We start from the raw sequence: 13,192 nt of genomic DNA on the forward strand, positions 1-13,192 counted from the left end.
AATACATCTTACATAATGCTTGAAATAATAACACTGATGTTAATACAGTAGTACTAAGAATTTAAACAAAAGTTAAGATCAAAGAAAAGTAAGTTCATCAGTTACAACAATACTGAGCACACAATTATCCATTACAGATATTCCCTACAAGAAAAAACTAACCGATACCTAGAACTGAACAGGTATTTTACCATCTTAGCATATGTATCTTGACTTATGTCCATATGAAGACTACAATTGCAAAGTCTTATCTACTGCTTAGAATACATGACAGTAACAGCCATTTGAAGCAACTTTTCTAAAAGAACAGATCAAAAAAACAGGCTGCATTTTAAGACACTGAAGTTAAATCTGGAGATATCACAACATTTTGGAGTGCCTGTGCTGAAAATAAAGCTGGAGACGTTTGCTAATTTTTACAAATCCAAGTGTGACACCAGGACACAGCTACTTATGATGACTTAAGGCAAAACTGCAGCCCCTCCTCACATGATTTCTGTGCCAAGTACAATGCAGCACGTGAGACCCAAGTCTAAGCATACACATATACTAGTAACTAGTATGTAATGTATTACTGCTCTGGTGAAAGTCTTGCAGTCATTGTGGACTGTTCTGCGCAAACACTTCGTTGATGCTCAGAGAGGAAAAAGGCAAAAAAAAACCCCAAACCACCCAAAAAGGATTACGTAGAAAAGAAACAGTAGACAACTTTCTAATATATAAAGAGAAGGTGAACCAACATCTCAATATTAAATGAGGTTTTAGTGACCTAAAATGGAAAAAGAACACCCCAACACACAAACTTTTGGAGTACAGGAAGTTGCATGCAACTCTTGACTGTGGAGGCAGCGCTACCATGTTCTACACCTGGACCCCAGAGGATAAAAAAAAACCTTTTAAAGAAGCAGCTAGGGTTGTCTCATTCAGCAACATCCATGAAAGCTTCTAACTTAAAGTATTTTCATAACACTGAACTATTAGAAAAAGGCATATTCGTTGCAGAATATTAATAGTTTGTGACAGTTCAGGTGGCAAATCCTTAAAACATTTAAGAAGAAGTGTATAATATAAAAATAGAGTAACAAGACTGAAAAAACAATTTTTTCAATGCAGATAAAACTGAATAGTCTAAAAAACCAAAGAAATAGTACTTTAACTTTTCTGTTACAAAACCAAACAATAGACTTGTTTATCCTCAATTTAATTCTCAGATATTTTTTCTTAACACTCTCTAATACCTTTTGGGAATGATAAATTCACAATAGCTGAAGTGAAAATAGAAGATAAAATTCATTTTTAGATCCAGATAAAATTTATGTTCCCTTGCCAAAAAAGAATTCTTAAAACTGACCTCTTTTATTTTGGCATATGCTTGACCCTTCGCACTTGCAGCAACAGCTAGAACCTCAGTATCAAAGACGAACTCAACAAAAGCTTTTAGATTGGACCAAAATATCAGTTGTGTGTTGCTCAAAGAAGATATAATTTTCCAACCTAAATCAAATGCTTCTATGCAGAGAGCCTCTGAGGAGTCCAGAAGCTGAAAATAAAGAGAACAAAGCGTTAGACAAAAAAAAACCCCCAAAACTATCAATAGTGTACAGTAGTTTTATCTTTTACCTTGGGAACAAGGACTTTCATGCAGTCAAACACAGGTAAAACTTGGTCTGAAGGAAGTATAGTTAGGGCTTCCAATGCAGACTGTAGAATTTTGCCTGACCTTTCAACTGTATATAACATTTCAGAAGTTTCTTCATGTTCCTGAGCCAGTGTAGGAAATGAACTTAAAACAAAACGAAGGCAAATCCACTGGTCACGAACATAGCGTGCAACTATCTTCCCCCATCCTTGAAATGTTGTTTCTTCACTTAAGCTGTAAGAAGAATATTATTCTTAAATACATATTGTATTCATTTATCCTGCACGTTCCTAATCACCAGGAACAGCTTAACTGTACAAACTCATTATATGTCAAGACACTAAAATTTACACAGGTTCAAGGGGAGACTGGACAAGTTCATGGAAGAGAAATCGACAAAGTTCTTTTAAACAGAGAAAAAGCAGTTCAGGCTAAGACAGTCTCATCAGTCACAAACATCTGGGAGAGTATTCGATGGAAACATCACTATATGCTGACTATCTCTCTTACCCAAGTATTTGGGTTTTGGCCCTCAGGCTTGCTCTGGGCTTCCCTTGCCCAACAGTAATTTCCATTTCAACTTGCCAGTATATGTGTTATAGCTTTGTGCCGTGTATATATGTTTAATTTAACATAAGGATAAGCAATGTTCAAAGCTAGCTCTGGCTTCATATCTCTAAAGGACTAAGCAAAAGCATGTTTGGTCTGATTAATTATGGGTGCTTTAATGTTCTAACACCTGAATGTTAAAACAAAAGAGCAACTGAATGAATAGTTTGTTTCAGAATTCTTCATTTTTATCTTCGCAAAAAGTTATCAAAGAAAACAACAAGAAAAACCATCATCTTTATCACAGCTCCACATTAACCAAGTTTGTTCTGGAGAATTACTGAAGCTATAGCAAAGACGTACCTGCTTTCTTCTCCAATATAAGATGGCTTCTTTAACACATCATTGAATTGAGAAAAGGAAATAAACCTCTTCAGAGCATCCACAGAAGGCAGAGAGTCAAGGTGTGCTTCAGGTTTCCGATCCATTAATTCACAAACTGCTGTAAGTGAAGCCATGCTAGCTACTTTTTTAATTTGTTCTTGAAGCTTTGGTTCCTATGTAAAACCAAATCATACATGAACAAACACACACCAATTTCTTCTAATATGATAAAATAGCTTACCGATACATTTGATAATCCTCCTACTTGTATCATGGCAGACATCATAATTCTGCATCCTTCTACTTCCTTATTTTCTTACCCTATGCATAACACAGCTTTGCTTGGCTGGGTCAGTGCACTCAATCACAAGTTACAAGCACTGAAAAAAGTATAAATCTTGCAAATTACAGTAAAATATTCATTAAGTGCAGGTGTGTAGCTTGACTCTGATGGAACACTTGTATCTTGCCAGGTAGCAGTTTATGTACATAGCTGAATAGCAACTAGAAAAAAAATGCAGGTCCACGTAGTCAGAAACACGATGCAGTAACACAGCTGAAATTCAGATTACCACATGCTAAGTGCTCCAAGAAGCTACACGGTCACAACACTTACTATAGTTATTTTGTGTGATACATATATTCAAGCATGAAATAGAAAGTCTCAATAAAAAAGCCAACAAGCATATAGTAACCTAATGGTATTAAAAGCTCAATGTTACTTGAAACTACTAGAATGAGAATGTAATTCATATAAAGAGAAAAAAAAAATTGAGTCTTGCTCTTTGTTTCCGTAGAAAAGTAAACTTAGCAAATCAAATACTGCCAATTTTACTGTGTTATTACGTGTTCTTGATCACTTCAATGCAGAAAATACCAAAGATTATACCCAACAAATCTTAATTTAAATCTCTTCCTTTTATAAAAGTTAAAAAGTCCATTATTACAACTAACGTTTTACTTTAGCTATACAGACTTCTAAAAACTTAAGGTAAGGAAACAAGAGTGCTACAAATCTTAGCTACAAGTATTTTACATTAACAGTACAAAGCCAACTGAAGACACATACAACTGTGTTAGGGCATGTATATACATACATATTCACATATTTTTTAAATTATTTTGTATCAGATATATTTATAATAAATATTAATATTTGCAGATTGTTATATTTATCATATAGTTATGCAATTAGCTCATATAACAGAAATATCCTGTAACGATTACAATAATATTTAATTAATATTTACTGGTTTAATTTATATTAATATTTACTGTTGTAAATAATGTTAAATTACCTCTTTACAATTTCTCTCCTGAAGATTACGAATAGATGCATTTGTAAGGGACAAAATGAAACTCTTTATATATGGTACTTTCTTCCAGCTGACTTGCAAACACAGATTCACTATCTCTGGAATTAAAGCTAAGTACAGATCACAACGATCCAAATCACCAACCTAAAAGAGGAAACAAAGGTAAACTAAAGCATTAAAAGAAGGAAACTTGAGCTGAAAAGAAAGAAAACCAATAGTAACAATGACAGCAGAAGGAAAACAACAGGTCATTGCAGCTGAACCACCTTTCCCTAATTTTCAGGGGATTTTGTCATTGTTAGGGTTTTTTTGTTAGTTTGGGTTTTGTCTGGGTTTTATTATTATTTTTAAACCTTTTCAACTTACAGGTTCTTTTAGTTTTAGGGCTCTGGAGCATGCCTTACAAGAGACAGTGTGAAATTCTGAAAGAAATCTCCACTTCTTTTAATTGGCAAGTTCACTTAACTTACCTTCCTGGGCCCAAAGTAGTGCCATGTAAAAACACCAGAGCTGGCCCTGAGTGTCAGTGGTATTCAAAGGCAACTCAGTTCTCAGATCACAGCACAGCACTGCAACCTGTACATACACAACACTGTGCCTTGCACTTCTTGCCCACTACGTTTTCGTTCTTGCTTGTTTTTATGGCTTTTTATTCTTGAGTTATTTGCAACTCTTCTTCACATTAAAAAAACCACACATAAAGCCATGCACTCAAGAACCACGTGAAGAAAGAACCACTCCTTATGTAATTCTGAGAGAGATTACACCTTTGAACTGGCACTGGCTTTCAGACACCATTCTCCTACTTCAACCTAACTTTTGCTTTGACACAGAACCACTTTTCTCACCGATTTTCCATGGTATTCACATTCTGGGGACTCTCCACTATCAGATTTGTTTTATATGAAAATCAAGAACATTGCTAAATCAAATTAACAATCAAAAACCACACTAAAGTATGTCTCACAATAATTACTTACAGTGCTTAATTCATTTGTAGTAAGACGTCGGAGAAGAAATTCAAGAATACTCTCAACAGGTGTCATGAGAGATTTCCAGATAAAACACAATACACCATCTGTGTGAAGAGAGAAAAAAGCCAACAATGCATTAACATACAGATACAATTTCCTTAAGAAATTTGTTGTATCATGCAGGATTTAGTTGAGTTAAAGTTACACAGTAATAGATACTCAAATATCTCACAATACCTTAAAAAAGCTCTGTACTCTTTAGCAATAAGAGACACAGGGCTGAAAGAATCAAACCAGACTGTAGTCTTTCCTGAGATTTATCATGTATTAGTGAGCCAGAAACCACACAAAAGCAGAAGATCAAACCATAATTTTCCAGCTTCTGATGCACATTCATCCTATGCCCAACCTTCTGCACAAACAGCTTATTCATGAACTTACTCTTTAATAAAAAACAGAAGTTTCCACATTCAGCAATTGATTCTATATAAGAAAAATAGAGTTATGTATTTCCAATATGTACAGATGTGAAAACTGGGGTTTGGTTGTTAGTTGGGGATTTTTTTGCTGTTTAGCAATAATTTGACTTTGGATATAGAGTAATCTTAAAATATTTCAGTCCAGTAGTTTCCTTGCTTAATACTGTAAACAAAACCGTATGGTTCTAACATAAAATGTGATACTTTCTCTGAGAAAAAGCTATACTACAAAGTATACCGCATGTGTGTATTTATTTCACAAACTGAAAGACACGAGTTTATTATACACAGGAGGCAGGTCACTCTGGTAAAATGTATTTAGCCACAAACACCCTTCAATCTGTGCCTCTACAGTAAGGGCTAGCTGAAAGCCAAAGAAATAATGTCTCAATATGAAAATGGAGCTAAAATACTCTGCATGACCATGTCATTCTAAAAATATCAATCATTAGTTTCGGTATTTAGGAGAGCTACCCAGAGGTTACATCTGCTGTTGTTTACTGGAGCTGACCATGAGTTACACTTCATATAGCAAAGTTATGAAAAGGAAGACCGTCAGAAGGCTGAAATATAAAGGGACATTATTTCCATAACTTCCAAATCTGTACTTACTCTCAATGTTCTCTATTAAAATGGATCATTGGACTGCCTTTCTAATGCTTAATTTGTTTAGAACAAACAGTTTTAACCATGTCAGATTATTATCACATTTCATCATAAGTCTCAAATATCTAACATCTTCTGCAATTAAAATTCAGAAATTCTTAGATAAACATGTTGGCATAAAATCAGTTTCACTACCAGCGGCTCTGGAACACTATAAATAAAAATTAGCAGAACCTTACTGTTTAAAATAGAGATGTATAAAAACAGCAAGACCTGTAGAAAAATGCTGCTGGTTCAGTATGCATTTCAAACATATATCTATCCCCATTAAAGTACTCTTAAATAAAACACTTCCCAATTGTTATTTTTATTTTACAAGCTTCAGTTCCTTTCTTCTTCCCTCCCATACCATTTTCCATTTGACAAACAGGACTTTTCACCTCCTGTTTAATCAACACAGAAACAAAACTTCTGTGATTTACAGCATTATTCATCCCACCCCTCACCACAGTCAATTCCCAGCTGTGGAAACAAGATTTGTTGTCTCTCCTGTACAGGAGGAAGAAGCACAAAAACACTGTAGGAAGTACTATAAATAAAAAAAGTAATCCTTGTTTAACTTAGCAGAAAGAGACATAATATTATAAGTGCAATTCTGAAAACCTCTTGAAAGACTACTGAGAACAAGCCATACTAAAGTACCTATAGGCACATTCAAAGGGATGGAGATACTGCAAGGCTCATCTTTCCAGACCTTAAGAACTCTGTTAGCAGAATTTAACATTAAGTCAGGTGTCAAAATTCCCAAAACAGGAGCAATCCATTACATCTACATTAGCCAGAACAGAAGGAAGTAAGGCACACAAGGAAATAAATTATAGAGTTCAATTCTTTACCCTAATAACATGCACTTGCATGTGTCTTGTAGGGTTCTGCCTTAGCTTATTCTAGCCTTGTGTTGTAGACTGAATGCACACAGGTGGCTGGGGCTCATCTTCCAGTTTAGTTTCATTTGAAGGAATCCACTTCAGCAGAGGCCATCCCACATTATAAACTAACAGCCTGCCTAATGCTCAATACTTCAGTCAGCTAAAATTCAAAAGGGGAGCGAATATATAAAGCACTTTTCAAAATGGGGGTAAGGATTTACTTAGGGGCTGCATTTAGACATCTTTATGAAACCTGGATGCAGAACCTGAAATATTTTTTCCCCACATAAGAACTCAGATTTGTGGTCCCCACTCCAAAACTACTTTTATATTCCATGTTATAAAAACACTAAAAAAAAATTCCTCAAATAATCTGGGAAAGCAGAAACCAAACACTAAGGTCCCTCTTGTTCCAGTTCAGCATCCTAATTCAGGAAAATAATGAAGATCCTCATTTACTCTCAGGAGAAAAAAAGTAGGTCTATCCTGCTTACAAACTGAGCAAGTTCTCACAAAAGGGATGCTAAAGGACTCCATGGCCCCATGTTTTTTGTTCAGACTCTCCTGAAAGGTCTATAAGCTAAAGTGCACCATCAAGGTGGGGAGGGTAATATAAAACTCCCAGACATTCAGATCAGCAGCCTTGTCCTAAAGCTTTACCTCCTTGCTTCTAACCACAGTCAAACTAAAGCAAGTTGGTTAAGCACTGTAAATCTAATTCTAATGGGTAACAACTGCTTTCTTGGAAAGCTTCCACATTCTCAATTCCCACTCCTTGGAACACCTTCAGAAAAGCTCCTGTAGGATTGGACCCACAGCTCTATTTCATAACAGATACGCCATATGGTCAACTTTTACATTTAACACTTCTAGGCTAGTATCAATTTGACAATATAGCCTTAAAACAGTAAGTACCTTAGTTTTAGTTAGACTATAAGTAATAAAAGACACAGTATACTAAAGATATCACTAACCATCTTGCGTATTGGAACATTTTAACGAACGGGTCTGCAATAACTTCAAGAGAAGCTGTAGGCTTTTATCTGTTTTCAGTGTTGGTATGTAAGCATTACTGCCAAGTTTCATCAAGACATCCAGAAGAGGGTTCAAGAAAGCCTCTAGTTCAATCCATTCTATGTTGCTTTTTCCACTACACAAAAACAAAAATTAAAAAGAAAGTCTTCTTCTGAGTATCTGCCTTAAGTGCTGAAGTCCCTTATGGAAATAAATAGGACACACGTTCCCAAATCACTTAAGTATCTTTAGAAATGTTACCCGGTATGTTTACAGCAACAGTTGGACAAGACTAAAAAATAACCAGGCTGACTGAAAGTGGACAGAGAAAAATGGACAGCTTCCTGATTCAACCAGGCTTCTATGAGATCCTTCAGCACTGAAGGGGTTCTAAAAGAGAGAAATGTAAAATAAGGTATTTCATACTTACCTGTGCTTATTCCTCATCTGCTCCACATCCGCAGCCAAGAGAATCATTGTTGCGACAAGCTTAGCTTCAAACCAGTCAGGCATAAAGCAATTTTCTCCTGATTAAAGATATTTTAAGATTTCCACAGTATTTAAAAAATACTTTCATATGGATTTCTAAAACTTTTGGGTTTATAGCTTAATAAATTAGTAGCAAAACAATTCTAGCAAGAGTATTAGTAATATTTTGCATTATTTATCTAGATATAAACTAAACACAAACATAATTGCTTTTCTTCTACACCTCAAGGAGGCTAATATCATTGGTCTCTATGCTGAAATCAATTTCAGGCTAAGCGTTATGTTACGTAGTAATGTATATTATGTAGTAATGTATATTATGTAGTAATGTATATTATGTAGTGGCTCCCAAAAGACTTTTCTATTGCTTTTAAAGATACATTAGGATATTCGAATGAAGTTAACCAAGAACATAATACCACTATGTTTCATCGGAAACATCAGCTGTGATTTTGACCAGCTAAAAGGCATATGAAGAACAAGAATTATTCTGCCAAAAAGAAATTAAAAAACAAAACCAAAACACTGGCATTTTCACACACCTCCAAGAAAGTAAGACGTTTAACAGACAATCAGTGGCATTAGAATTTAAAATTAAGGCTTAACTTTCAATTAATTGCTGCAGGACTGTATTTTTTACAAAGGGAAACTGAAATTAGAAAATTAATTTCAAACTTAAGTATCATGAACACCACAAATAAGGTAGAATTTGAATAGATATAGAATCATAGAATAGTTTGGTTTGGAAGAGACCTTCAGAGGTCATCTAGTCCAACCTCCCTTCAATAAGCAGGTTGTAGGTTGCCCACAACGACATCCAGCCTGGCCTTGAATGTCTCCACAGATAGGGACATCTACCACCTCTCTGGGCAACCTGTTCCATCCTCATTGTGAACAGTTTTTTCTTCACATCCAGCCTAAATCTCCCCTCCTTTGGTTTAAATCATTACCCAATGGGTACAATATAATAACATAACATAATAATACCAAAAGTACAGTGTAAACAAACAAGCAACTATTCTAAAATTCAAAGGACTGTAGTAATTTTTTGTTTAATATTAATAAACATTTAACTTACTTTCAGACACTGGAGTCTTAAGGTACTCTCCCACAAGACTGCACACATATTGGCACAATGATGGTGTCTCCTGATGTTCAAAATCAGAGGTTACAGACTTTCTGAAGCATCTTTCATTCGCTTGCAACCAACTGCAAAGCTAAATTAAAAACAGTACATTACTACTTAACCATGTCTGCCAGCTGTATACTGAAATTACCAATGTAACAGCAGCACACAAAAGCACTATCAAAACATGAGCTGTTGCAACAACAAATCCACACTATGAGAGGTGTTTAATGGAGCTACCTTGGGGCTTAGCAGACTATTCCCTTTTAACTAACATGGAAAAAGTTTTTTCCAGAGAGTAATTCAGAATGCCCCAAAAGCGATCATTGATACCATTATAAGACAAAACTCAGCTGAGTAAAATCCAATTCAGTTTTGCACTTCAATATGCTAAAGCTTAACCTCCTTGCTACTAAGCATGGTAAAACTAAAGCAAGTCAGTTAAGCATGCCGACTGAAATCATGGCTAATACTGTGAAATTATTAGAGAAACACTGCACCCAACAGCTGCAATACTGAGATTAGCTCTAGGAAACACAATGAATTGGGGCATATATACTCTGAAAGAGTTAAAAAAAAACCAAAACACAAAAAACACAACTCTGCCTCAAGAAATAACTTTTTCTTCTGCAGAATTGAGAACTTCTGCATGAAAAAAGAAAAATTCATGTTTTTTTCCTCACCCTAACCTCACCTTACCTTCAACACCTTAGAATTCTTCCACTTTGAATCTGCTTAATCATTTGTTTGGAGTTAACATTAACACCTCTAGCATTAAAAAAATACATATATATATATATAAATATATATATAAAACTTTAAAAATCACAACTTTCAAGTAAAACATCAATCCATCAGAATTCCACATACAGAAATTCCAGAATGCAAAACCAGCTATTTAAATATGAAATTAGCAATAATAAAACATGCATTTGTATAGGTATTAAAAAACATCGGATGAACATAAAACCAGCTTCAGTTCTCACCTCCATCCATAACATAGTATCCCTCCTTAGGGACTCCTCTGGTCTAAGTGACAGAAGAAAGCTTGAAACTTCTGGGAGGGACACTTTGTCCTGAAGATAACAGTTGCCAACATAATATACAACAGATAACAATTATGTAACAACTCAAGCTTACTGTTATCTTGCAACAGTTTCAGGAAAAGATACTTATTTTTCCCTTTCCATGACACAAACTTGTGTTTTCCTCTTTGGGACCAACTTATCTTTACCAAGAAAGACCATTTAATATTCCCAAGTAATAATATGTCTATCTGAAGTTTAATGAATGACTAGAAGAATGGTGCTATTCACTGAAGAAACCTTTTAAATTATTTACATAAATAAGAGACACTGATAAGTACTATTTATGTATTTCCAAAAGGAAATTCTCAGTTCAGACAAGTTTATAACCATAACACATTACATGGAAGACTGTCTACTCATCTAAAAAGCAAGCATGTACTAAAACAACCAAAACATGAATACTTTGATTACTGCACAACTAAGGTCTTGCTATTTCAACATTAATGGTATAATACTAATTCTGGTATTTTGAATAGTTCTATTTTCTTAGGTGTTTCAGGAAAGTCAGTTTAGTTTCTACACGTTAAAACCCAAGTTTATACAGTGGATTTCCTAATAAAATGCTATTCCATGACTAATCAGGAAAAACCTACAGGAAAACATCAACTAATAAAAGGTAATGGAGGGGAAAAAAAATCATCTGAACTCACAGACCAATTTTTTAATAGTCACTAAAAAAATAAAAAAAACCCACAAACATACAAATCCAACCAAATCAGCTGTTCCATGTGGTATTTAGCCCTTTTTTGAACACTGTTTACCCTGTTTAAAAGTGTCAGTGTATTTCTTTTACAACAGGAAAAAAAGCAACAACCAAACAAAACCAAACCAAAACTCACCACATCTGTCAAATGCATAGCTGTTTGAAGAAGATAGCACTGTGCAGCTCCGCGCAACAAAATCTGATGTGTAATCATAGTGCACTGGAGGACATCTCTGGAAAGAGGAAAAATGTGCACTGTAGAAAACACACTTGGGATGTTTAAACATTTTCATGTATTTGACAACTATTAGCCATTCTACAAAGTACGGCACAAACATTGCCTGATCAAACAGCATACAATCCAGAACCAAGATTCTATTGGCTATTGCCATATGTAATTTAAAAAACTGATACTAAAACTTGGATAAACAACCTGACAAATTTAAAACAGAAGTAGGAGTGGGACAGACAGGACTAAGGCCAAAACTAAAGGAATAATCCACACAATCACTTCAAACTGAATTCAATATTTGCATTTCCATGTGTACGTTTTTACCTCAAAGCATGAAGTCCTTCAGTGCCCAGTATTTTACACTCAGGGATATACGCCAGAGCCATAGAAAGAAACAAAATGGGAACAGCACACCAATGCCTACTTGTCATCTTCTGAATAAATTTTAACAGGAAGCTACCTTAAAAGAATACAAAACAAACAATTTGGAGTGATTTCTTGTTCTGCGCTCCCCAACACATTTAAGTAACACCCCAGCAGAAGAGCGTCATGATCATTACTGAAAATTAAATGCAAACCAATAGAATAATATCCTAATTATTTCAATTAAAAAAGTATATTCCAAAGATGTCTGTCAATACAGCAGTGTGATAAGGAGATAACCCTAATTTTGGCTTTGGTGATCTGCACTGATCACTATATTCAGTAACAGAATTTTGAGTACTAGACAATGCCTAGTAAACTGAGTAGTGATGGCAGACCAAAGTACACGATTCAACCACTATGACCAAAATAAGCCTCCACAACAAGCTCAAGCAAAAAAACAACCCAACACACCAAGGCCTTAAAATAAAAAACAACCTAAAAAAAGAAAAGTTCTAAAGATCTTGCTCAACACAGTATTATGTTCACCAGAAAATAAAGTAAAAAGAATCTTCAAATACTGTTCACCTTCAGAACTTAGGAGTTTAATAAAAAAAGCAAGACTGCTTCAGTTTGCCCCTGCAGCATCCCTCAAAGCCTCTGAAGACTTCTCTCTTCTCTGGCGACTCCACTGCCACAAGAACTACTCCTTTTTTTCTCTTAAGTAATGTAGAAAAGCAGTGGGAAATGTTTACATGAGATACGGAAAATGGGTCCATAGTTTTTATTTGGTTTTTTTTATTTAAAAATAAGGGTAAAACTGAAAAATACCTTTTTCTTCCTCTGGAAGAAGCATCATGTAAGTAGCCAAAAACTTCTGTAGCCTCATTCCCAAAGGAGGACAGGCTCCCATTAACTGACCTGGTGTCCTGTTGGGTTTGGAATATCAAATACACAATTTGCATGTTAACAGATACAAATAGGATTGCCCCTATACAAAACCAAAGTGCAGTTCATGGCTGGAGACTGCTCCAACAGGCCAAATAGATGGAAATGCATCAGCTTCATCCTCCAGTTATCCCAGTATTCCAACAGTACCCAGCAAACACACAGAGGATGGAGATGGTCACAAAACCATGACTCTCCCTGGGCACCTACAAGGACACGGTAGTAGCACACTGCAGCATTTAAGTGCAGGCTCAAGTCAGGTTAGGTTACTCAGGGCTGAGAGCACCTTGCATTGAGCCCATAGCACGAGATGTCATTGTCAGTTCAACCCTGTGCCTGCACCCACATAATGA

The 13,192-nt window shown here is 35.3% G+C and overlaps 1 protein-coding gene across 2 annotated transcripts in view; it reads right to left on the reverse strand.

Moving 5' to 3' along the window:
• Positions 1 to 13,192, reverse strand: part of TARBP1 (TAR (HIV-1) RNA binding protein 1) — a 34,098-nt gene that overhangs the window by 15,626 nt on the left and 5,280 nt on the right. For both annotated transcript variants that reach the window (XM_057407062.1, XM_057407061.1), the window contains exons 6-17: positions 12,723 to 12,820; positions 11,853 to 11,988; positions 11,433 to 11,529; positions 10,492 to 10,581; positions 9,458 to 9,596; positions 8,321 to 8,417; positions 7,851 to 8,026; positions 4,869 to 4,966; positions 3,871 to 4,032; positions 2,552 to 2,745; positions 1,621 to 1,873; positions 1,352 to 1,540 (exon numbers count right to left, since the gene is read on the reverse strand). In XM_057407062.1, coding sequence (XP_057263045.1) covers positions 1,352 to 1,540; positions 1,621 to 1,873; positions 2,552 to 2,745; positions 3,871 to 4,032; positions 4,869 to 4,966; positions 7,851 to 8,026; positions 8,321 to 8,417; positions 9,458 to 9,596; positions 10,492 to 10,581; positions 11,433 to 11,529; positions 11,853 to 11,988; positions 12,723 to 12,820 — 1,729 coding nt within the window. The remainder of the gene's footprint in view (positions 1 to 1,351; positions 1,541 to 1,620; positions 1,874 to 2,551; positions 2,746 to 3,870; positions 4,033 to 4,868; positions 4,967 to 7,850; positions 8,027 to 8,320; positions 8,418 to 9,457; positions 9,597 to 10,491; positions 10,582 to 11,432; positions 11,530 to 11,852; positions 11,989 to 12,722; positions 12,821 to 13,192) is intronic.

The sequence above is a fragment of the Pezoporus wallicus genome, unplaced genomic scaffold (assembly GCF_028554395.1).
Source record: "Pezoporus wallicus isolate ANWC-B61680 ecotype Strahan unplaced genomic scaffold, APGP_CSIRO_Pwel_v1 scaffold_6362, whole genome shotgun sequence".
Lineage (NCBI taxonomy): Eukaryota > Metazoa > Chordata > Aves > Psittaciformes > Psittacidae > Pezoporus > Pezoporus wallicus.